The 23,419-nt window shown below is 37.4% G+C and overlaps 1 protein-coding gene and 2 long non-coding RNA genes across 4 annotated transcripts in view; 2 read left to right on the plus strand and 1 right to left on the minus strand.

The window, feature by feature from the left end:
- Positions 1 to 3,246: 3,246 nt before the first annotated feature.
- The window catches only part of LOC145329934 (uncharacterized), a 71,151-nt gene continuing 50,978 nt past the window's right edge, over positions 3,247 to 23,419 (minus strand). Inside the window, exons 38-45 of one of the 2 annotated variants that reach the window (XM_080174414.1) lie at positions 8,956 to 9,100; positions 8,398 to 8,641; positions 7,813 to 7,991; positions 7,163 to 7,338; positions 6,707 to 6,827; positions 6,199 to 6,325; positions 5,700 to 5,785; positions 3,247 to 4,974 (exon numbers count right to left, since the gene is read on the minus strand). In XM_080174414.1, the coding sequence (XP_080030540.1) occupies positions 4,852 to 4,974; positions 5,700 to 5,785; positions 6,199 to 6,325; positions 6,707 to 6,827; positions 7,163 to 7,338; positions 7,813 to 7,991; positions 8,398 to 8,641; positions 8,956 to 9,100 (1,201 nt within the window). In that variant the 3' untranslated portion in view covers positions 3,247 to 4,851. Of the gene's footprint in view, positions 4,975 to 5,699; positions 5,786 to 6,198; positions 6,326 to 6,706; positions 6,828 to 7,162; positions 7,339 to 7,812; positions 7,992 to 8,388; positions 8,642 to 8,955; positions 9,101 to 23,419 lie in introns of both variants that reach the window. The other variant, XM_080174413.1, reaches the window with a different exon arrangement.
- LOC145329939 (uncharacterized) lies at positions 9,386 to 19,692 on the plus strand. Its single transcript, XR_013883185.1, has 4 exons — positions 9,386 to 9,475; positions 9,617 to 9,768; positions 19,339 to 19,509; positions 19,651 to 19,692. It is a non-coding gene; the product is annotated as an uncharacterized LOC145329939 (long non-coding RNA).
- On the plus strand, positions 19,696 to 21,861 carry LOC145329938 (uncharacterized). The gene is made up of 3 exons (XR_013883184.1): positions 19,696 to 20,280; positions 21,046 to 21,106; positions 21,731 to 21,861. It is a non-coding gene; the product is annotated as an uncharacterized LOC145329938 (long non-coding RNA).

Genomic DNA, 23,419 nt, shown 5'->3' on the forward strand with positions numbered 1-23,419 from the left:
CATCCGATTTACAATAATATGACATAACATGTGAAATTAATTAGTGAACAATTCAATCATTATGCTGTACAATAACCTACCCTACAGATAATGTCATAGGATATCTCTGAATAATATTGACCTATTCCTTTATCCCTGAATAATATTGACCTATTCCTTTATTCCTGAATAATATTGACTTATTCCTTTATCCCTGAATAATATTGACCTATTCCTATATCATCGAATAAGATTTACCAATTAATCTATCCCTGATTAATATTTACCTATTCTTTTATTCATTATTAATATTGACCTATTCCTTTTTCCATGGATAATATTTACCCATTTCTTTATCTCTAAATAATATTGACCTTTTCCTTTATCCTGAAACATTATTCTGGGATTTTTTGATTGGTTGGTTCATTAGGTTGAATGTCCACACGTTTCAACCACTTATTGTCATCTACAAAAGGGGTAGTTATGTATATCAATTACCATTGGGGATCTACATTAATTTATCCCTTTAGATCCCTGGATAACTATAACAAGCCTGAAATTAAAAGTTTTATTTATTAAGATATGGTATTGCTCAGAAAAATATAAACAAAATATTTTGTGTCTGATTGAATATTAAAGATTAAGAACAAACAGACAGACCATACTTATAGAGAAGTTGCGCAACGTATTATGATGGTAATAAAAAGTGCAGAGGATAAATAATTAATGAAGTAATTGATTCGTCGGTTTCCATCAATGTGCCTTGTTGAGCACAAAAACCACATTCCTTTATTTATAAAATTAATTGAAAATAATTCTCAGTTTGTTTTGGTCAGGTTAGATTTATACATAAAAAGGATATAGGGGGCAGGAGCTGTATGTAACTCTCCCCAGGTCTTTGTTTCAGGTCAGATATGGCTATATTGGTATTAGGTAGCCCTGCTGGGTTAGACATATGAACCATGCTCTTCAATTTTTTACCAAAATACTGAATAATAATATAATGCATGTTTATTTGAATACGATATTATTGCATAGCATATTACTGCATTAATATTGAATATACATACATTGAATGTAGGATATACGTGGATATATTGACAGGAGAAAATTTGTTTGTCAATTTACCTTCCAAATATGGACCTTATTTTTTAAAATTCCTCCATTTTTGTTTTTTTCTATAGTTTCCTTTTACTGATTGTGCAACTCTAAGCAGATTTGAAAATAAGCTGTTGTGATCAAACATTACTTGTTTATGTCTTATTATTTTTATTTTAGAAGCAGAAATTTGTTTGTGTTTTGAAATTTTTCTATGATGCGCACTTTGCCCCGTTTTTTATATTGGCATCCGCCAGTTGCCTATTGGTTGGTACAAAACAAGCCCAAATTACCGAACACTATTGGTTTAGGGCGGTAGTCAATAGGAGCCGTCCGCCAATGACTTCATTTAATTAGGAAATGGTAAAAGTCACATTATCCCTTTCAAAACTATGCCGGGACCTAATTTATGGCCAGGTTTCCTAACACTTATCCCTGTTTCCAGCCAATTTCCCTATCCCTGATTTATATAGATCAATTCTGATTCACTGCATTATTTTTTTTTCTTGGTTTAATTTGGTATAAATATTCATTTATGTTATCACAGTACAATTCCTACCTATTATTAGGCTGGGTAGATTTTAGAATTGGAATGTAGTACCAACACACATAAAATTATGTAATAAAGCAAAATTTAAAATCAGAATAATAGGATATTCATATCATACAAAATTTTGTTGTCATAAAGTTAAAAATCATTTTAAACTGACTTGAGAAATTCAGGACAAGATTATAGAGTTGCTACGCTTCCTAATTCGTACATAACTTTTATAGAAATCTTCATGCAAAGTTTGAAATCGAAATGTTCAAACGTGTAAATTCACGAAAAAAATAACCGTTGTATCGCACCTAATTATAAAAAAACAGTGTCAAAATAGCCAAGATCAAGATATTACCATAAAGTAGGTAATAATTTTTAAAAACAGAACCGTGACTATATTACACAAAAAAAAGTAGGCAGACCAAACAATTATAAAAGACAGAGTAGCTGCTCTACGAAAAAAATACTTTTTTTTTACAACATAGATTTATTAAATAAACATATAGTAAACAAATATAAAACATAAAGATTAATTACTTGTGATGTAAAACTAATATTTGTAGGAATGCCTTTAATTAATACTAACACAGATTTTTTTATATCATAACACAATAACATAAAGGGGGCTGTTCATTGACATGAGGAGAGTTCAGCAATTTATTACTTTTATTATCGCATAATAGATAAATGCATAGGTATGCATATTACGATATATAAGTTGGAAAGAATGTGAATGTTAGAGGGAGATTTGAAATCTGCATCAAATTTTAAGGATTTTTTTTTATAAAATTCGTTTTTGTGTGTAATTCTTTATCTAAAAGCGGAAATACAATTTAAGTTATTTAATTTTGACATCTGTGATTGTTGGATTGAAAATTATCTGCGCTCTGATTGGAGAAGCTTAAGTGTCGCAAATCATTCAACCAATTAGAGCGCAGGTAGTTTTCAATCCACCTATCCTATTGGTCAAAATTTATGAACTTAAATTGTATTTCCACTTTAAAGAATTATACAAAAAACGAATTTTATAAAAAATCCTTAAAATTTGATGCAGATTTCAAATCTCCCTCTAACATTAAAATTCCTTCTAACTTATATGTCCTAATGTATATATCAATTTTTTATTATGTAACACAGTAAGGTTTATTGTCTTTAACTTAAGATTTTAATTGCTTCTACAACATATAAAAGGGTCCTGAAAAGGGTTTCAAGTTATTTTACTTTTTGATTAAAGTCTTTGGCGTTGTTTTAGGCTATTTATCTTACTTTCCCTCCTACTCCTTCAAATATCTAAATTGCTGAACCCTTCAAACCTCTTTCTTAATGAATATCGACTTTATTGAAAAAGTCTAAATTAAAACATAAAATCTTAGGGTTTAGTAAACGAATTAAACAATAAAAATCCTTTATATGTCGAGCTTTAGGCCTCTTGTAATCAACAATTTTTTTTCCAGATAAAATACTAAATAAGTATCAGAAATTAAAATACAATAATATAAGATCACAAGAAGAATTGAGAAATGCAGTGGCAAAAACTAACACTATAAACTACACCGTCCAAAAGAGGATGGGGGGGGGGGTTACTATCGATATCTCGTAATGTATCTAGAACACATAAAAATTATATGTTGCTTTTGGTGTTGTTTCAGTCCTAGATACTTGAATTACGAGATCTCTATATTAATAACCTCCCCTATTTAGTTTTCTATTTAATATTCCTAACTAATATTTGATCTCATTAAAGTGTTTTTTTTATATAATTGTGTACAAAAATGTTTCAAATCATGATCTATAAATTGCAAAGAAAAGCTCATTGTGATATTAAAAATACTTTCATTGTCTTTATAATAATAACTTGTTCTGCTCTGGTTAGCCTGAACAAAATACAAAAAAAAATTTAACTGAGGTGGATTCTTAAATAAACATTAGGGTCGCTGCTCGCTCGTGAGGAAAATTGTTTTTGAAAAAAAATCTTCTAAAATCACATAAAAAATCTATAAAAATAAACCAAATCTTATGTTAATAACCATTTTATGATTTTATTTAATATTTGTAGATTTTTTATGCGATTTTAGAGGATTTTTCACAAAAATAATTTTGCCTTAACAGCGAGCAGCGACCCTATTGTTTTTAAGAATCCATCGCTGGTATTACTAAACCATCGCTAGTTTTGTGAATGCAATATGCATTGGAAATATTTCAATTTGTGACTCATCTATTTTACATGATATTAAAATAGCAAAAATATATGTTGATTGTTATGTTTTACTTTTTAAAATATTCTTTAGTTGTTAATGGGCGGTAAACAAAACTGTTCTGGTGTGACAAGCTTGTAAAATGCGCAGGGAAGAAGGTTACAATGGACTGTAAATTACACTGGTATCCAAAGTTTTATATCCCTATTTTTTGGATAAAAAAAACTAGATACTTTTATTGAAAAGTTTCAAACTAATAGGCATTACATCATTAAGGATTCGTGTATAATAATCGATCGTTTATCTTATCCCTAAAAATCCCTGAAAATGCAATATTTAAACTTTAATAAAATTAACTGATACAGTAAATGACAATTATACTAAACAATATTTAACACGTTTTGTAAACAATCACGACCTTTAGAAGGAGGGTTTATTTTTTACTGATAGTAGAAACAAAATGCAATTACATTTTTTTTGAATGCACATATATAAAATTTTAGACCAATAGGGTATTAGGCCGAAAATTTTTAAATTACAATAAATTAATTTGTAAATACAACCAAAATTACAATATTTATCACATTACATTATATTTTTTTGACAGAAAAGCTGCAAACATATTTATATAATCATCATATCAAATGTGTTTTATTACCTACATTTTTTTATGTATTTTTATGTGTGTTTTTTTTTACATAAAATTACAACAAGTTTACACCATTAGGTTTAATTTAAACAGAATTTATAAAAAAAATTATTCATTTTTTTACCTATACTTTTAATGTATGTTTATTTGTTATCAAATGTACAAAAAGAATACTTTTTGGGTACAATTTGAACTAAAATAAAAACCAATAAACCACAAATTTTTCTACAAATCAAAAAAATATGTTTATAAATTAAAAAGAATATTTTGTGTAAAAAAATGAATGCTGTAGTTTACTTGCAGAAAAATCAAACTATTTTGAAAATGTAAATATTCCTCCCTACTGTTTTTGTAGCCATTTTTATATTTTCCCAGATTTAACGTTTGTGTTAATTATGATGATCAGCTGTTATTTGTATGGACGGTACAATAATATCTCCTTCTTCATCATCATTCATATTTGCATCATCATTCACATCCTCTTCTATATAAGCACCTTCCTCACTTTCATCCTAAATATCAATTACGGATCATGGAAAGAAAACGAAGTAGTGGGTTTCACTGTATTTTCACAGTGGCTTTTCTCCTATTTCTAGCTCCTGTGGGGAGCTCAAGCCCTGCAGGGCCAATTTCCTAACTCTGTGGGCCAATCATCATTAACATTTACCTAACCTAACATAAAATAAACTATCAAAAGCTACTGCAGGGCCAATTTCCCAACTCTGTGGGCCAATCATCATTAACATTTACCTAACCTAACATAAAATAAACTATCAAAAGCTACTGCGACGAAACCCCCTAGGTAATTCGTTTTCTTTCCATGATCCGTATTAACACTAAAAGAAGACGATATAAAAGCATTAGTAAAAGGTTCCATGGTACTACCTAGATTACCTCGTACGGGCGGGATTACAGTCCAGATCCTTTACGACTTGGTGTACTGTCTAGGTCCTGGTCCAGCAATCCAGGAGAACTAAGGATGACTGTTATGCACCCTTCTCTGTCCAAACACCCAAGGATATTAGGTTAAGTAACATCCACGTTCCATGGTACTAACATTCCACTATAACCAACTCTTTGATTCACGACCTTTGTTTGAAAGTTCTGGTTGTGCATGGTAAGGAGTTGTTTATAGTTTTAAGGTGGTCAGGGTAGAGATTCGAACTTTTCAACGTGGTTATAAACGATGGGTAAAATAAATGCGCGAATTCTTCGCCTCTCAATGAATTCATTTTACCTGGATTTCATCATCTTCATTGGCAAAGTTGAAATGAGCCAGTTCTTCAACTGTCATAGCATCAGGAGGAGTGGTTACTGAGTCATCTAAATATTCAGATTTGTTTTTTTTTTAACTTGTTCTTTTATAGCAAAGATTTTAAAATGTAGGGTAACTTCCTGTCGATTTATACCCAATGATGATAAACAAAACTATCAGATCATGGAAAGATAACGAATTAGTGGGTTTCGTCTAATTTAGTAGCTTTTGAGTTTATTTTATTCAAAGTTAGGTAAATGTTAATGATTGCCCCGCAAGGTTAGAGCCCGCCGCAGGGGCTAGAAATAAGAGAAAAGCTACTGTGAAAATACGACGAAACCCGCTTCTTCGATTTCATTCCATGATCCAAATTATCTAAGTATCCAAAGTTTTAAAGCCGACTAATAATATAACGTTGTTATAAAACTTTGGGTGCCAGTGTAATTTCCAGTCCAATGTCCATACCCTCCCTGGTATTTACCTATATCATTATCATCTTCTTGATTGAGATCTGCTTCAACATCTTCCCTTTCATCATCATTGTCCCCGTCACTAAGCTCAGCTGTTACATAGTTACTTAGTGGATCATGACTGTCAGAATCTTCATCCTAGGATAAAAAACAGGTTTTTTGTGAAAATTCTTAAAAACTACAGATAATCATTAGGTATATCCTTATAATAATGTAACAGGCTGACTGTTTGTTTGTACCAGAGGATCTTGCTAACCACTGAACCGATATGGTTCTCCATTACAGAGTAGATCTATTATAACCGTTTTGAGGGAGGATACCACCTCCCTCCTAAGAGAAATCGCACCTAATAAAAATTAACCCCACCCCCTCCCCCCCTAAAAAAAGGTAGGTAATAAATTATAAAAAAAATTGGGTCAAACCCCCTTTCCTAAAATGCCCCTAGAGACCTCTAGGGGACATAGCCGCTAGTCTATGAATAAAAAGACAAGTAGCTTTGCTAATATAAACATGTGCAACCTGATAATCCATGGTGCCCTGTTCATCATTATCTGCAGCATTATCCATTTCTATTTCATATGCTTCACTGTAGTAGTTGGGATCATCCTGGTCCCCATTGTAGTGCTTCTCTGTTTCATATCTGACAAGAAAAAAATATTATTTTTAATTTTTTTTGAAATGGCGACTTTGATCCTAGCCTTTGCATGGGAGGTCGGTGAGAGGGCCACTGTCCAGTTACACCATATTAAATTCCAAAGAAAAAAAGACAAATTTGTTTTAAGGATTTGGTTGGATTTGATTCCTATCTTTCCTAACAATTTTGGAAAATAAAATTACCTTTCTAAGCTAATAACATTATACAGCAAAAATTTTTATTTTTGTCAGCCAAAGATGAAACATTTTTGATAAAAAATCAGAGTAAAATTAGATATCAAAACCTAAGCCTGTAATAAAATATGTTACAATCTAACTTACTTCTTACTATACTCCAAGATTCCCATTTTGTGACAATTCCTCATATGTGAGTTGAGACTCCTGCCCTCGCACTTGACCCGTCTGTTGCAGATCTTACAGTTGTAGTCCTCGATAACTTTGCCCGCGTCGATACCATAGATGCTCACATACGTGTCCCGGTCCATGTTATGCTTGTTCTGAACAAAAAATAATCGTATCGTGGAGAGAAAACGAAGTAGCGGGTTTCGTCGTATTTCACAGTATCTCGAAATAAAAAAAATACAACGAAACCCGATACTTCGTTTTCTTTCCATGATCCAAATAATCTTTTTGTGTTTTTGTCTGAAGCTAAAGATAAGCTCATAAATGTAAGGCCAAATTGGTTGTACTATTCAGGAGTTTTATTAATATCTGTGATGGATTTAAGCTATTTTCCCGAGCTTCCCCGCACTCCCCTTGAGGCTAGGGACGACAAGACTCGTAACTGTTATTTTAGTTAATGAAAAATTTTTCCGATTTAAGACAAGTATGAAGTGCCGTAACAATCAGACCATATCATTATTTAGAAGGTATACACATTTTGGAACCATCATTGGTAGTGTTCGCTTCTAAGCTGGACAGATTGTTTGTGTGTGACAGTCTATCTAGGGTAATAATCCTATAATTTTTACCTTTGTATGATTTCTGAGAGCACTGATACTGAAGTATGACTGATTACAGATCTGACAAAAATACTGGCATTTCTGGTACCAGGGCCGCTCGCGTCTGCTCGCCATTTCCTCTCTGCTCATAGCCGCGGCCCCAGCGGCTTGACTGCTACCCGCTAGAAAATGATCTCCACGCGTGAATCCTGAAAAAAATTTTGTGGATCATGGGAAGAAAATGTAAGTAGCGGGTTTCGTCTTATTTTCACAGAAGCTTTTCTCCTTTTTCTAGTCCCTGTGGGGGGGGGGGGGGAGTGTTGGCAGGGCTCTAACCCTACTTGGGTATCATTAACAATTACTTAACCTAACCTAACCTAGCAAAAGCTACTGTGAAACATTTTTGTTTTAAAAACCACATGTCTATATAAATATCTAAAGAAATTAAAATTCTGTTCACAAACTCTTTAAATTAAAATTTGATCTTTCATTAATGACATATAAACCATTTAAAAGAGTCTGAAAGACAAACAAAGGCCTTACTACTTTGTCACGGGTATCAAATGTACTATAAATGTACTTTATAAAAAAAGAAAATAATTTAACCTGACATACCTTGGCCGTCAGAATTGGCATCTGCTTGTTTTGTTATTCCTGGCACCGGTGGCTGGTTAACAACATTCAAGTGCTCACGTTCATACTCGTTCAGGGTCAGCTTGTGGTTGTTTAGCAGGTGGCTAGCGATGGTCACCCCGTTGCAGGACATGGTGGCCGTGCAGATGGAACAGGTGAAGCTAACCTCGGTGATGCCAGAGCACCCGTACTCGCTTATGTACTCGTCATAGTTCAGATTATGCACCTGACAAAAAAATCATATTTATACAGCACAAAAAGCTTGGTTTTATTTCATAATAAAATGACAAAAATAATTGTAAATAATTAAAATAGTTAATCAGAAAACATAAATATTAATAGAGACCCAACATTTTATCAAACAATTCCAAAGCCAATATTTTGATTAGGTATAATATTATAATTTTTCATTATTTCAATTCTTTTCTACAAGTAGAACTGTTTTATTTACGAGATATTTTCTATAATTAGCGTCTGTACGTAAATGTACTTCTTTCTGTTCGTACGTATGAAAGTTGTCATCCCTACTGTATATTGTACCTTTTGAATATGCTTCTTAGAGGATCCCAAAGATTTGTTCTTGTTTCCGCACAGTAGGCATTTCCACATACATTTGTTGTACCAATATTCGTCTGTAGGAGCGTAGCACTCACCAGTTGAGGTTCCGTCGTCATCTTTCATATGCCTGTAATACAAAAAGTGTAATTTTTATTCGAATGTCCAACGATTTAACTTAATAGTGCCTAGTCGTGCAACACTTTCCTCCCACCATATTTTGAAATAAACTGAAAATTGGGATAGGGGGAATAAATTTTCATTTGTTTGTTTTTAACTAAAGATAAGAGTATATTGGGCTGTGCAGTCCAATCTAACGGCTGTCCATTTTTAGGTCGAGCCAGAACAGAAGGTTGCTTTCAGTCTACTGCGGCAGATATTATAAATAATCGGTCTGTTCTTTCTTTTCTCCAATCATTCAAAAACAAAACTTTTTTCAGACCGTCTATCTATAATGTCTGCCGGCTCTTAAGAGAAATCTAGGCTGGCACTATCCAATATACAGGTAGAGCTGCCATTTCTCTTTTACTGTACCTTAACCCTTAAAGTATATAAAATACGGGATGGGAAAACTAAGGCTGGTAGCTAGGATAAAGTTTTAGGTTTCAACTGATTTATTAAACATATTAATATTTAATTATTTCAGCAAACCAACATCAACCTGCCCCCTACTTCCACGACCTTGATACTTGCAGAAACAAATGCCCGGACAACCACAGTGGTAACCCAGGATACTGGAAGACCAGAGGCTGGAAAGAACAGGAAGCAGATTTGAAGAACACACTGTATAAACAGCAGGTACAAAATTTATTCCAGCAAAGTGCCTAGAAGTCTTTGTGTCTGTCTGTTAACAATATCTATCTTAGCCAACAATTTGACTTTGACATTGATGTTGATATAAGATCTTGGATACTGTGCCATACCTAGAAAAACTCCTGACCATACAGCTTGGTCTAATTTAGCTCTTATTAATTGAGGGCACATCCAAACTTTACCCCCCGGCACTTGTTCACAAGGCCACTTAAACCCCCCCCCCCTCCTTATTTCCTCCGGTACTTGTACTTTACAAGACCCATCCCATTATTAGCTTCAATGGTTCTGTTCAACCGGAACTTAGAAAATAATAATCACCAATAAAAAAGGTAGTATATAGAAATATAATAAAACTATCCATAAGTGGTAAATGAGGGAAGTTTTCATTACAAAACCGCCTGGAGCAATTACACGCTCAAGGCATAACACCCTTCACCTACCCTCCATTAACCACCCCACCCCTCCACAAAATACACGTTCAAAATCCGACTCTGCGACTGTTGTGAACCGGCGGCCTAAAACCGTCAGAGTTTTAGCCAAAAAACATAAACTCAACACCCCGTTTGAATTACGCGCCAAAAAACTCCTTAAAACAAAAAAAGCGCTACTTCAACGGAAAAAACCGGTTGACCGCAACTCTAGGCCTGTCGTTTCTTCACGCAGGCCCAGTGTTAGTCGCACCCCCCTAGGCCAAAACAGCCACCACCGTAGCCCATACCCGTCACCTATCCGAGGATTCCCTACACCCCCTGCAGCTCCCCAATTACTTGCAGCCCCCCACCTACCCTCCTCACCTGTTGATCCATTGATAACATTTCCCGTTACACATCCGTATAACGGCCTTTCACCACAAACCCCCACAACCCCTACAGATACTGAAGAGTTTGAGCTAGCCCCACAGCAACTAGATTGGGATAATTATTCCCCCATACCATCCTTTCAAAAATCAGCTTCAATTCTTGAAGAAGCTCTGGAACAACTCTATTCTGAAGATTTACAGAAAGAGGTTCAGGACGAGGTTTTTTATAACCCTGAACAGTTCCCGTTACACGACCACCTCCCAGGCTCAGCTTATAACGCTTCCACATCGACACACAATATTAGTGTCGATCTATCTACGCTTTTTACAGCGCAGACCCCAACCATGACTGATGAGGCAACCAAACTCATCATCGAATGCGATGAGTGCATGATGATAGACGAAGACTGTCAGGGCATCATAAATAACCCTTACAGGTTTAGCATTGAAAAGCTAGACAATAGTCTATCATTATTGGAAGAAAAAGCCTTGTCAATTCGCCACATCATAGCTTTCTTTCGCAACAGCCCAGACCCAAGGGTCACAGAAGCTGATGTAAACAAAGCACTACAGCTACGTTTAGCAATGCGCTCGAAAATCGAATTCATTCATGAACATCGTACGTCACGATTGAAAGCCCAATCAATTACGACAACTGCTGCTCCAGCAGTACCTCTCTCTACCTGTTCTGACGACTCGACTACCACTTCAGCAGTCGGATCCGAGGCAGGTACCTTACCATGTGACAGGCAAGTAACTGCGCCTCCAGCAGTTACGGCTCAAGCCACAGCTGTTCCTGCAGCAACTACGCTCCAGCATACAGCCCCCATCCCCAACCGCATAAATCCTACGACATACACGGTGAAGCAAGCAAGGGTAAAACAAAAAAGGGACCCTTTGCTTGTGGAGCTTGACGACCTCTGCGAAAAATTCACTGATCTTAAAACCACCGAAGTTAAGCAGTTAGGTCAGTTCAATAAGCTCAATGCTCAATTTAAAGAGCTAATTGAGAAAGCACAGCATACCTTACAGAAAGCCAAAACCTTATGTGAGGACGCAATGGTTACTGACATGGAGCAAGATGCAACAGCATTAGATGCCCAGTCGACCATGCTTGAAACCGAGATATCCAGCGTGGAATCCTTCGTTGAAAGTTTGAGAACTCGATTTGGGGTACCTATCTCAGGACACTCTTTCAATCAGCGGTCATCTAACATTCCTATCCCTCACTTTTCTGGGGCTAAAACGGATAAATTTGACCTATTCACGTTCCAAAAGAAGTTCCAGATTTACATCGACTCAATGCCTTCGATAGCAGAAGTCGAAGCGTTAGAAATCCTGAAGGAAAAATGCCTGCAAGGCAACGCACAGATGTTGTGCTCAGCCGAAAAAAACATTAAGGCTTGTATGAAGCAACTGTCATTCCACTATGGCAGTAAAACCAGCATCATAGCCAAACGCAAGGCTAAAATCATGGAACTTGGACCATGCCCAAAATACAACTGGGAACAGCAGATTACCTGGATGGTAAAACTCCGTTCATTACTTGCTGATACCCAGGAGTTTGCAAAAGAGAACGATGCGGAGCAAACTCTGTATCACGGCAAAACAGATATCGCCAACTCCGTGCTGAACCTTCTCAAAGGCGACTACTTTAAGGAAATGTCAAAAACGTTCCTCAAAAGCGCTGATGAAAATGGAGAGGAAGATGGGCAGTATTGCTATGAACAGCTTCTCCTCTTCCTTGATTGTGAGCTACGCCAACTTCAATACCAACTTAATCAGCATGAAGGAGCATCCCTCCATACTGGCACCACAACCTCTGTTGGAAACAATGCCAACACGAGCAGTGGTAGCTCCAGCAATAGACAGCCACACCAGACTGGTAACAACCCTGGTCAGAAAAACTCGAACCGGAGTAAACCAGCCTCAAACACTTACACGGCTTCAACTTTCAATGCATCAGAGGAGCCAAAACAACGCTTTAAAGGCAAGACTGTTGACAAGTCGGCTAAGACGCAAACCCCGCTCTTAGCATATACAGGCGCATCTTCAAAGCCCGTATTGACTGATTGTGCTCTTTGTCAAAACAAACATACATATTTGTTTGAATGCAACGTGTACATCAACACACCGCACAAGGAGAAACGTAAACTCCACGGCAAGACAAAAGCATGTCACAGGTGCCTCAGGATGGACGCCAACGTCAATTTTGAAAACATTGACGATTGGTGGAATCACAACAAAAATAACTGTCGCACAACCTTTTACTGTCAAACTGACAGTTGCCAGTACGCGTCACTCCACCGTGTACAGAAACACATACTTGCGTGTTCTGTTCATACCGAGCAGAACAAGCGTCGCCTGGACGACTTCCGCAAATCCTTGCCAAAGGACATGCATATAACCTCTGGCAATTTACTGTTCATGGATAATATCACCATGAATCTCCAAACCTCCGACTCCTCACCTGAAGATTCCGGCCCCAACACCTTTCCTGATGTTCCCGCCCCTGGCATCTTCATGTGCCAAAATGTTCCTGACCCCTCGGGGAACCCGCTATTCGTGTTTTATGACAGCGGGTGCGGTACCGCAGCAGTCTCAGCCTCAGCAGCCATAAGACTAAACGCGTCGGAGCACCGCCCAGGACCGACCCTCATGAACGTAGCAGGCGGTAAAGTTGTCCACTTACCCTATGGAAGTGACAAGTTTACACTGCCCGTTGACGACAGTTCTATGTCTGCGACCATAATCGCCGCAAAGATGGACACATTAACGGCTCCGTTTCCCAGATGGGAACTCAACGAGCCCTACAATGACCTTGTTGCACATTACAAGGGTCATGAACTCCTACCAACTGTACCCGATGTCATTGGAGGAGGCCAAGTCGACATAATTCTCGGGATCAAGTACAACTACTTGTTCCCAATGCGCATATGCTCATTACCCTGTGGCCTGTCATTGTACAGAAGCCCACTCAAGGGTGTCAATGGCCACACAGGTGTACTTGGTGGACCACACAAGGCTTGGGCTAAAGCAGCTGAGACGGTAAATTTCGTGGGTGCTGCACTATTTTTCACTCACGAACTGTCTGCATATCGTTACACCACTGAATCACTTTTCAACAGTGGCAAAAATTGGTGTGCAGCTGACCCCAAAGATGATACCTTCCCACATCTCCGTCCAATCACTGTAGAGGAAACTACAGATGAGGACACTTCGCTGAATGTTCATACATACAGCTCAAATATCCAACATGTCAAAACACATGAAAGGAAATTCCTCGAAAGTGAAGACATTGGCACACAAGCACCTTACTGTTGTATAGGATGCCGCGTCTGCAACGATTGCAAAAACGGCGATATCCTGGAGGCAACTTCTCTCAAAGAAGAAGCCGAACAATTCCTTATAAAAACTTGGTTAAGTTCAAACCGGACGAAAAACGGATCGTAGCAACCCTCCCTTTCATTGCTGATCCGGTTAAGGAGTTGCAACCCAACAGAAATAGGGCCCTCAAAGTCCTGGAGTCACAGTTGCGAAAACTCCAAAAAGATCCTGAGGCAAAACTACAGGTATTGGCATCACATGACAAGCTAGCATCTAATGGCTACTCATGTGACATTGACGACCTGTCCACTGAGGAAAGAGCTTTAGTAGACAACCTTCCAGGAGAATATTACCTCCCTTGGCGCTTCGTCACTAAAGAGAACTCAATCTCAACACCTGTGCGTGTAGTCTTCAACGCATCTGCGACGACTTCCTCAGGTAAAAGCTTAAATGATGTCTTGGCAAAAGGCACCAACAAATTGGAAAAGATCCTAGCTTTGGATATCAACTTCAGAGCAGGCCCGCATGCCTTCGCATGTGACATACGGATGGCTTACAACCAAGTCAAGTTGGAACCATCTGAATTCCGCTGGCATAAATACTTATGGGTCGACAGTCTTGACCCCAGTGGCACTGTCAGAACACGTATCATGCGCACAATCATCTACGGTGTTAAACCCTCTGGCAACCAAACAGCAGAGGGAATTAAACAGGTAGCTCAGTATGTCATGGACAACTTCCCTGAACACACTGCAGGTGCCCAGGTCCTCAAAACTAAAACATATGTTGATGATACCTCCGATTCAACAGACTCCGCAGCTGATCTGGATAAACTTATTGCTGGAGTTAAATTCACACTTGACTTAGCAGGCATGAGTGTAAAAGCTTCGTCAGATCTTCAGCTGTACCTGAAGATACCGTGTCCAGTGACAGAATACATGTCGGATACCTCGGCTATCGCTGGGCACCACTAGCCGACACCCTCAGCTTGAACGCAAAACCGTTGTCATTTGGTAAGACAAAACGAGGGAAAAGACCACCACCAGTAGAAGGCAGCCTTGAAGAGGCTCTTCTACCTAACTTTACCAAAAGAACCATTCTGTCACAAGTTGCTTCAAACTTCGACATCCTTGGGTTATGCACCCCTGTGACTGCTAAATTCAAAGCAGATTATCACGACCTCCTTTCATATGCCACTGGTTGGGATGATGGGCTCCCAACTAAGCTGCTCATCACCTGGGTGGCCAACATTGAAACCATGCAACAACTTGCATCGGTTTCATGTCCACGGTCAGTGATCCCGGCAAACTCTCAACCCAAAGTTGATCTGTTAGTATCTGTTGATGCTAGCCAAAACATGGCAATTGTATGTGTGCATGTTAGATCAACATCTCTCTCAGGAGAGGGCACTGTCCGTTTAGCAGCTGCTAAATCCAAGATTGTGACCGGCTCCACAATCCCTCAAGCAGAGCTCAGGGCAGCTGTTGTAGGCACCATTCTTGCAACAACTGTCGCAAAAAACCTCAAGAATAAGGTTGACAAGGTCACCTTTTTTACAGATTCCAGTGTTGTCCTGTCTTGGCTTCATCAAGACGCGCGACCACTCTCCCTTGGCGTGCGCAGCTGTGTAATCGAAATTCGAAGGTTCTCTTCCCCTGATCAATGGCGTCATGTTGAATCTGAAAACAACATCGCAGATCTTGGGACTCGTTTCCTTGCCACTATCAAGGACATTGACTTTAACTCAGAATGGCAGAATGGCAAACCCTGGATGTATCTCGACTACCAGGACATGCCAGCCAAATCCTTCAAAGACCTCAAGCTAACAATGGAGGCAAAACAGGCCGCTGCCCAAGAGGTTAGAATCCTTCACAGTGATTCAAAATCACCTCAGGAAAGGACAGCTGAGATAACAAAGTTTTCAGGTTATCTTTATGACCCGTGTAAACGGTCCTGGCCTAAATCTCTCCGTGTCATTGCCATTATTCGAAAGTTCTGCTTCTTTGATTTCAAATCATATCGCAGTAAGACGAAGGCAAAAGCTGCACAACTCACCACAAGGGTTGTCCAGCTATCGGACGAGGAAATCCTGACAGCTGAGAATTACTACTTTAGGCTAGCCACCAAAGAGATAATCAAGTTCTCCAGCTCAAAGGCCCACGGCAACAATGTCGTCTCCGATGATGGGATCATAAAATACAATGGTCGTATTGTCGAGGGAACAAACATTGAAGATGTTGACAATATCATGCCAGATTTGTCTCCGCTTCATTTCGTTAGACCAATTGTTGATCGTCATAGCATAATAGCATACGCCAAGTGTTACACCTCATCACTTCCGATGATGGTATTGTTCGTCAAGTAATTATTCGTTGGCGGAAACACTGGAGAGAAGAGTTTCATGAAACCAGAAGAAGTGTCAGGCACATTGCTATTCTCTTCTCCGAGGACGAGTTATCGTTAGTTGACCAAATCAGGTCCGCGTCTTCCCAGTGTGACAAGTCATACCTCACCGAACAAAACCACATATAATACCTTATAAAACAACATGGCTAAAAATTGCCACTAAATAGCAAATGAGTACTGGTCCCCAGAACTTAAAGCTTTTCTCTTCAAAAAAAAAAAAAAAAAAACGGCTGAAATTGCCACTAAATAGCAAATGAGTACTGGTCCCCAGAACTTATTGCTTTTCTCTTCAAAAACACGGCTGAAACTGCCACTAAATCGCAAATGAGTACTGGTCCCCAGAACTTATTGCTTTTCTTCTTCAAAAACACGGCTGAAGCTACCTGAAAACTGCTTGCTCCTGCCTTAATTTTGCATTCAAATAACCTTGACAAAACCAATCATGTTTGTACCTAACGGTGATTTTTTTACTTTACTTGGCACAAACAAGACTTCTTGCTTTTTCATCGTCACTGATGTTTTAACAGCATTTTATCATTAAAGTAATTTTAACTCTTCAAAACACAACTACCACACTATGTACTAATGTACTTTTAATCATTTCAACCTCAAAACAAACATAACTACAGCGCTGTTTACGGCGTTGTAGCTTAATCAACTCATCGCTCCACCATTTCATAACCAAACGGTGGGATTGTAATTATCTCCCAAATGAGCAGAACTGGAGTGTTACAACATCCATAGAAGCGACATTTAGTATTATTATAATTTATTTTATCCCTATATATTATGTAAAAAACTATTGTATCCCTTTATCGACACTACCGCGTCTAACAAACATTTTTTTGTTTTAGTCACGATGGATTCCAACAACAGAAGAAATCGACAATCTTGTAGGATACACGGCAAGAAACAATACAGAAAAACTGTATACTCAAGCCATTGATGTTGATCTTATCCGGCAGCTAGTCGGACCAGATCATGCAAAAGCCCGAAGGTACCAAAGATTGTTTACAGACACTATGTACATCAATCACCTTATAGCCAAACGAAAAACCCTTGAGGTACATCTGGCAAGATTGGAGTATACAGCTGCTCAAAAAAAGTACCTGCATCGAATGAAAACCGTGGAGAATATGGATGCCTTCATCCAGACCATCCCCAAATATCACACAAATCGTTTATTTTGCAGAAAAAAGACGTGTAAAGACTGTAAACATAAGTCCAACCCAACTTTGGCTACTTATGGTCTTCAAAAAAAGTCTGCTAAAATCCATAATCCGGCACCGAAACCATCACAGCGCCAAAGATCACTGTCCACAGAGAGACCACCACAGCGTCAAAAATCACTGTCTCCAGAGCGTCCAACACTATCACAGCGCTGGAGAGCACCTTCACCAGAGTTTAGGCAACCCTCACCACCCCCAAGAGAGGTCCACTATCAAGAAGAAACTCAGTATCGGACCGATTACTATCAACAGGAAAACCACCGTGAAAACTCTCAGCAGATCTTCGAGTTTTCATATCAGTCTGACCACCAGCCTTATGGTCGTAGGGATTACCCAACGACCCATGACCAATATCGGGAGGACCAATATGACCCCCCAGACCGTCGCCAGTATCTTGAACAATATGACCCCCATGACCGCCGCCAATATCCTGATCAACATGACCCCCGTGACCGCCACCAGTACCAAGAATACCGCCGTGACCACCAAGAATACCCACATCACGAGGAATTCTATGGCAGGATGTCTTCCAAGCGGCCAAGATACTAAATTAAAAGTAAGAACAATAAAATATTGTATCATTTTATCGTGATTTTATGAAAAAAATATAAGTTTTTTTATGTGTTTATCTTTTTAATATTCCATATCCCGTTGTAGATTTAAAAATAAAAAAAGTTTTATTCCACTGCATTAATTCTGATTTTTTCAGACCACAAAAAGCTAAGCTAAAATGAGCATCCCGCTACATGTCATGGCAGCCCTCAACCTTCCATATAACCACGGTAATTTTTGTAACTCTCAATTATCCGACATCCGTGGAATGCTTGAGACCATCCGGCTTGGCGTCGAGGATTTTTTCGCCAAATTTCCAGAGGACAAGGTAAACAGCCGCTACCTGTCTAAACTAGCCCGCCCATTCTATACTCTTGAAAACCAAGCAGATGATTGGGAGGAAGCCATGGCAAACATGACAGAGCCAGAGGCCAGAGCATCCCTAAAAAAGCTGCGGGGCGAAGTATTTGACCTGGCCACTAAAATGGGCCCAGCCGCCGAGGCCTACAGAGCAGCTTCAGAACCAGCTTGGAACCAGTCCAAGAAGCTTGTCCCGTGGCGCAGAGTATCCGACAACAGGATAAAAAAGCTAAAAAAGCTGTTAAAGAAGGCCCGGGAAGAAATCCGCTATTTGAGCTACCAGGGGGAAATGTTCCTGCTCCTGCTAGACCAGTCAAACCTGGATCTGGCCGACCTGGCTGTAGCCAAGGAAGTGGCTCAAGCCTACAAAGAACGGGCGCAGAATGCCATTTGGCAGCGGGACCGGGTTGAGGCTAGAGCCCGCCTGGCCGAATACCAGGCTGAAATGGACACTTCTCACTACGAAGACCAACTGTCAGTTGCCAACAACTCCAACGCCAGAATGGAACAAGAAAGTCTGCAATTCCAGCAGCAACTAGCGGCCCTTAGTATGGACAACCTGCAGCTGCAGTTTCAACTGCTGAAATTGAAATTTTTGTCTACCAAATTCTATATTTTTTCAGATACACGGGTATGGATTAAAATAAAAAAAAACACAAAGTTAAAAAATGAAATGAAATAGCTAGCTAATCAGATTTAAAGTAGGTCTAATACTTAAAAAAAATACCTTAATATTGTAAGGTTATAGCTTCAAGACCGGTTTGTGTCGCCCTTTCCCACTAACAAAATATTGTAAAATATGCAGTGGTCTGTTTGCAACCCTATGTTCTTTTCTTTCCTCCCTGGAGTGTGCAGTCCAATCCAACGGCTGTCCATTTTAAGGTCGAGCCAGAACAGAAGGTTGCTTTCAGTCTACTGCGGCAGATATTATAAATAATCGGTCTGTTCTTTCTTTTTTCCAATCATTCAAAAACAAAACTTTTTTCAGACCGTCTATCTATAATGTCTGCCGGCTCTTAAGAGAAATCTAGGCTGGCACTATCCAATATACAGGTAGAGCTGCCATTTCTCTTTTACTGTACCTTAACCCTTAAAGTATATAAAATACGGGATGGGAAAACTAAGGCTGGTAGCTAGGATAAAGTTTTAGGTTTCAACTGATTTATTAAACATATTAATATTTAATTATTTCAGCAAACCAACATCAACCTGCCCCCTACTTCCACGACCTTGATATGCTTTTGAAATATGTGTTTTAAGAGACAATAGAAATATTACTACTAGATGGACTGTTAGACGGATGGAGAGAAGGTATAGAATAGGTATTAGAAATGCAAGTTGGAAGTGATAGACAATAGTTAGGATAGAAATAATGTTTACCTTTGACTAGCTATAAGGACTAGTCAACCACGCATAGGAAACAGAAATAATAGATTTTAAGTTTATTTAAGAAAAAGATTTAAAGTTTAAATTGATTATATGATTATATAGTATACATTAATATTTAAACATGACTAGTACAATTGTAAGGTCTTCCCAGATAAGTGTGGCAGACTTTTGTATTATATCTGCCACAGATATCTAATTAGACCCCGCAACTGGACAAGCCGCCATACCTGGTGTTGGTTAGGGGGTGAGCACTTGCTAAGCAGTTCTTAAACTGCTGAAGGTGAACTGACTTTTTCAGAAAGGATTTGCCTTTTTATATAAAATTTTGTTTAGGTGTTGGCTTAACAAAAAGGAGAGGGGAGAACTCTAGGAGTTATCAGTGTGCGTGTGGCTGGGCTTTTTACAATGGAACAAGGACAGCTATGTTTTAAGTAGGTATGGCTTTTATAAGATTACATACATTAGTGATTTACTAACAATTACATGATTAAGGTTTATGAGTTTTAAATAACAGCAAAAATATTTAATTGATGTTTTTACAATCATAAAACATGGAATTTTTCTAATAACATATAAAGTGTATTTTTTTGTAAAGTAAAAGTTTTATTTTGATTATTAGATAAAAGAGAATTCAACTAAAAGTTGAAGTTTGTAGAAAGGCTTTGAAAAGTGTAGGGTTTACTAGGAGCTAAACTCCGTTCTTTGTTGAAGGTTATGGTTGTACAAGGAAGTAGGAAGTAGATAGTTATGAAGGCTTTGAAGTATTCTTAAAACATCTGCGGCTAAAATTGTGTTTTAGCCTTTCAGTGAAGCTTTATTTTGCTTGAAAAAGGTTGTGATGTTTATATTTTACTTAAAAGCATTCATATTTTATGGTTACTTTTTAGATTTATAAAAGGAAACACATAATTTTTTTATTTGTTATATAACATAATAAAAGAGTAAAAGGATTGAAATATGAGGTAAAGCTTTTCCTTAAAACATTTTAGTAGGGGCGCAGCCAATGGCTTATGCTGTGGAGACTAAAGACCTTGATTCTTTGAAGCGTAAAAAGGCGTGATGTGTGTGTATTATGTCTATAGTTAGACGTAAAAATACAACCAAAAATACTTTAGTTAAGCAGCAGCCTTGGTGGTGAGTAGAAAAAGTAAGAGTTCTTTTGTATATTATAATTTTTAAATTAAAGAATTTTGTTTCTAGGATTATTGAAGGAGGACTGATACACTGTTATACAGAGTTGGTTTAACATGAGAACTTAAAGGTAATTTGATTTTTTTTTATAAAATTTAAAAAATTTAGAGGGATGGAAAATAGGTTTTTAATCACCAAACTTCGGGAGATAATAAAAAAAAACAAATAAAAAAAAATTTCTTTTGTGTAACGATCTAGTAAATAAGAGAGAGATTTTAGTTTAAGGGTTAGGGTCCTCAGAGGTTAAAATTAAATAAATATGGGCTTCTCGGGGACATTCAGGGACCCACAATACTGTGGAGGCTTCAGAATCTACACTATAAGTGGCAGGTGGGTCAGTTCGCTGGTTGAGTTGGGCTAGGTGATACTCTCTCCACAAGGCCCAGACGTCTCTTGGTCCTGGTTCAAGGGGAAGAGGCTGGATGACTTCGAACTCAGCAAAGTCGTCAAGGTTTGCGACATCGGGTTCGTTACCAGTACTGGACTGCAACAGCTCGGACACAGTGGCTTCAGCCATCCAGGCTTCCGCGACAGCTTGGCTGAGAGGCACAGCTAGGAACTCATCTTCATCTGAGCTTTCTTGTGAGGGTAGGTCGTAATCATCATTCTCGTCAATCGCCTGGCAAGCGGGGGGAACATCGGGTCTCATCTAAGATCATAATTATTAGTACTAAAATACTTTTTTTTATTTCAGATGTGAGATTAGCTGTGCCAGATATGAGAGACAATCAGTTAGGAGACCTAAATTAAGAAATATATTAGTAGATGTGGAGTAGTACAAAAAGATATATCTAAATAAATAATAAAATATTAATATGTGCCCTGTTTTTTCTTAATCTACATAATTATTTTTGTTGATTTCTGTTTCAGAAAAAAGGGTAAGGATTTCCCAAAAAATGATTTTTGCAACTAAAATGTTAACAGGGAATTTAGGTTCCTTAAAATTATATACAGGGTAAGGAAGCAGAAAGATATTAATATTTCCGCAAAGACGACGACATTATTACTTATCTTAGTTATAAGTTTCAATAAAAGTAAAATAATTTTCTACAAAATTAAAACGAAAATTTAAGAAAAACAAAAAATGTAAGAATAGATGTCTCGTAGGGTTAGTATAGTTATATATACGTTATTTTTCTTAAAACTAAAATTAAGTATTTTAGAATCTACAAAACAAAACCCACCCCAAGGTATATATGAATAGCGGCCATTTTAATTTCGCCGTGTCTAGTCTTGGGTGATGAAATTTGTTGTGGTTTAAATGTATACATATTAAGAAGGTTAAAGCGTTGCTAGTTATAAAGTTTTTTTGTTACGGGTTATTTACTTTTGTAGAAATGTAAGTATAAATGTTTTTAGGGCTATTCTAGTTATTTATACATTATTTTCCTTAAAACTAAAATTAAATGTTTAGAATCTACAAAACTAAGACCACGCCAAGGGTCATTTGAATTATATGAATGGCGGCCATTTTAATTTCGCCGTGTCTGGATGATGAAATTTGTTATTGTTTAAATGTACACAACAAGAAATTTAAAGTTTTGATGGTTATAAATTTTATTAAATATGGTTGTATACAACGATTTTATAGGTGTTTTGTATCAATAAAGTTCTTAGTGAAATCTTTTTATAGCTTATGAATGTTTAACTAGGGGTTTGTAGGTAACTCTCTATATAAAATCGCGATAAGGGGTTTTTTTTTGTCGATAAAATCATTTTATTTAAAAACTAGGCGGACTGGGGGATATAGTAAAAAAAAAATGTTTTAACGTTTGTATGGAAGAAATTGTTAGGTTAGAATTGTTTTATATTAATTAATGTTAATGTTCTACTTTCAGATCTAAATTTAAAAGTGCAAAAAGAAACATTAATTATTGTGATAAATTTAAAATAGTTAAAACTTAGTCAAAGTTAAAAATATTATATTCATTCAGAAAAATCATCAAGACTAAGGAGAGTTTTGTGTAAGATTTTTAAATAAACAATTTATATGTCAATTCATTCAGAAAAAATCAGCAAGACTAAGGAGAGTTTTGTGTAAGAATTTTAAGTGAACAATTTATATGTCAATTCATTCAGAAAAAAAATCATCAAGACTAAGGAGAGTTTTGTGTACCCAATATTTTTAATACCAACCAATCCTAATAAATTCAGACATTTTTTTTGTGAAATTTGGCTTTTAATAATATTCCATCATGTCAGATGCTAGAGAGATTCTTCGGAGAATCGCACAAAATCTACTGGATGAACAAAGACGAGACGTAGAGCTACAAGGGGAAAGATCTACCACACCCACCCCTATTATAACTACATCAACTGCAACTGCTGTGCCTCTATCCTCGACCACACAAGTAAGTTCAGAGATAAGTGGTTTTATATCGGA

Source organism: Acartia tonsa, chromosome 10 (genome assembly GCF_053477335.1).
Source record: "Acartia tonsa isolate MP-2025a chromosome 10, ASM5347733v1, whole genome shotgun sequence".
NCBI classification, from domain to species: domain Eukaryota; kingdom Metazoa; phylum Arthropoda; class Copepoda; order Calanoida; family Acartiidae; genus Acartia; species Acartia tonsa.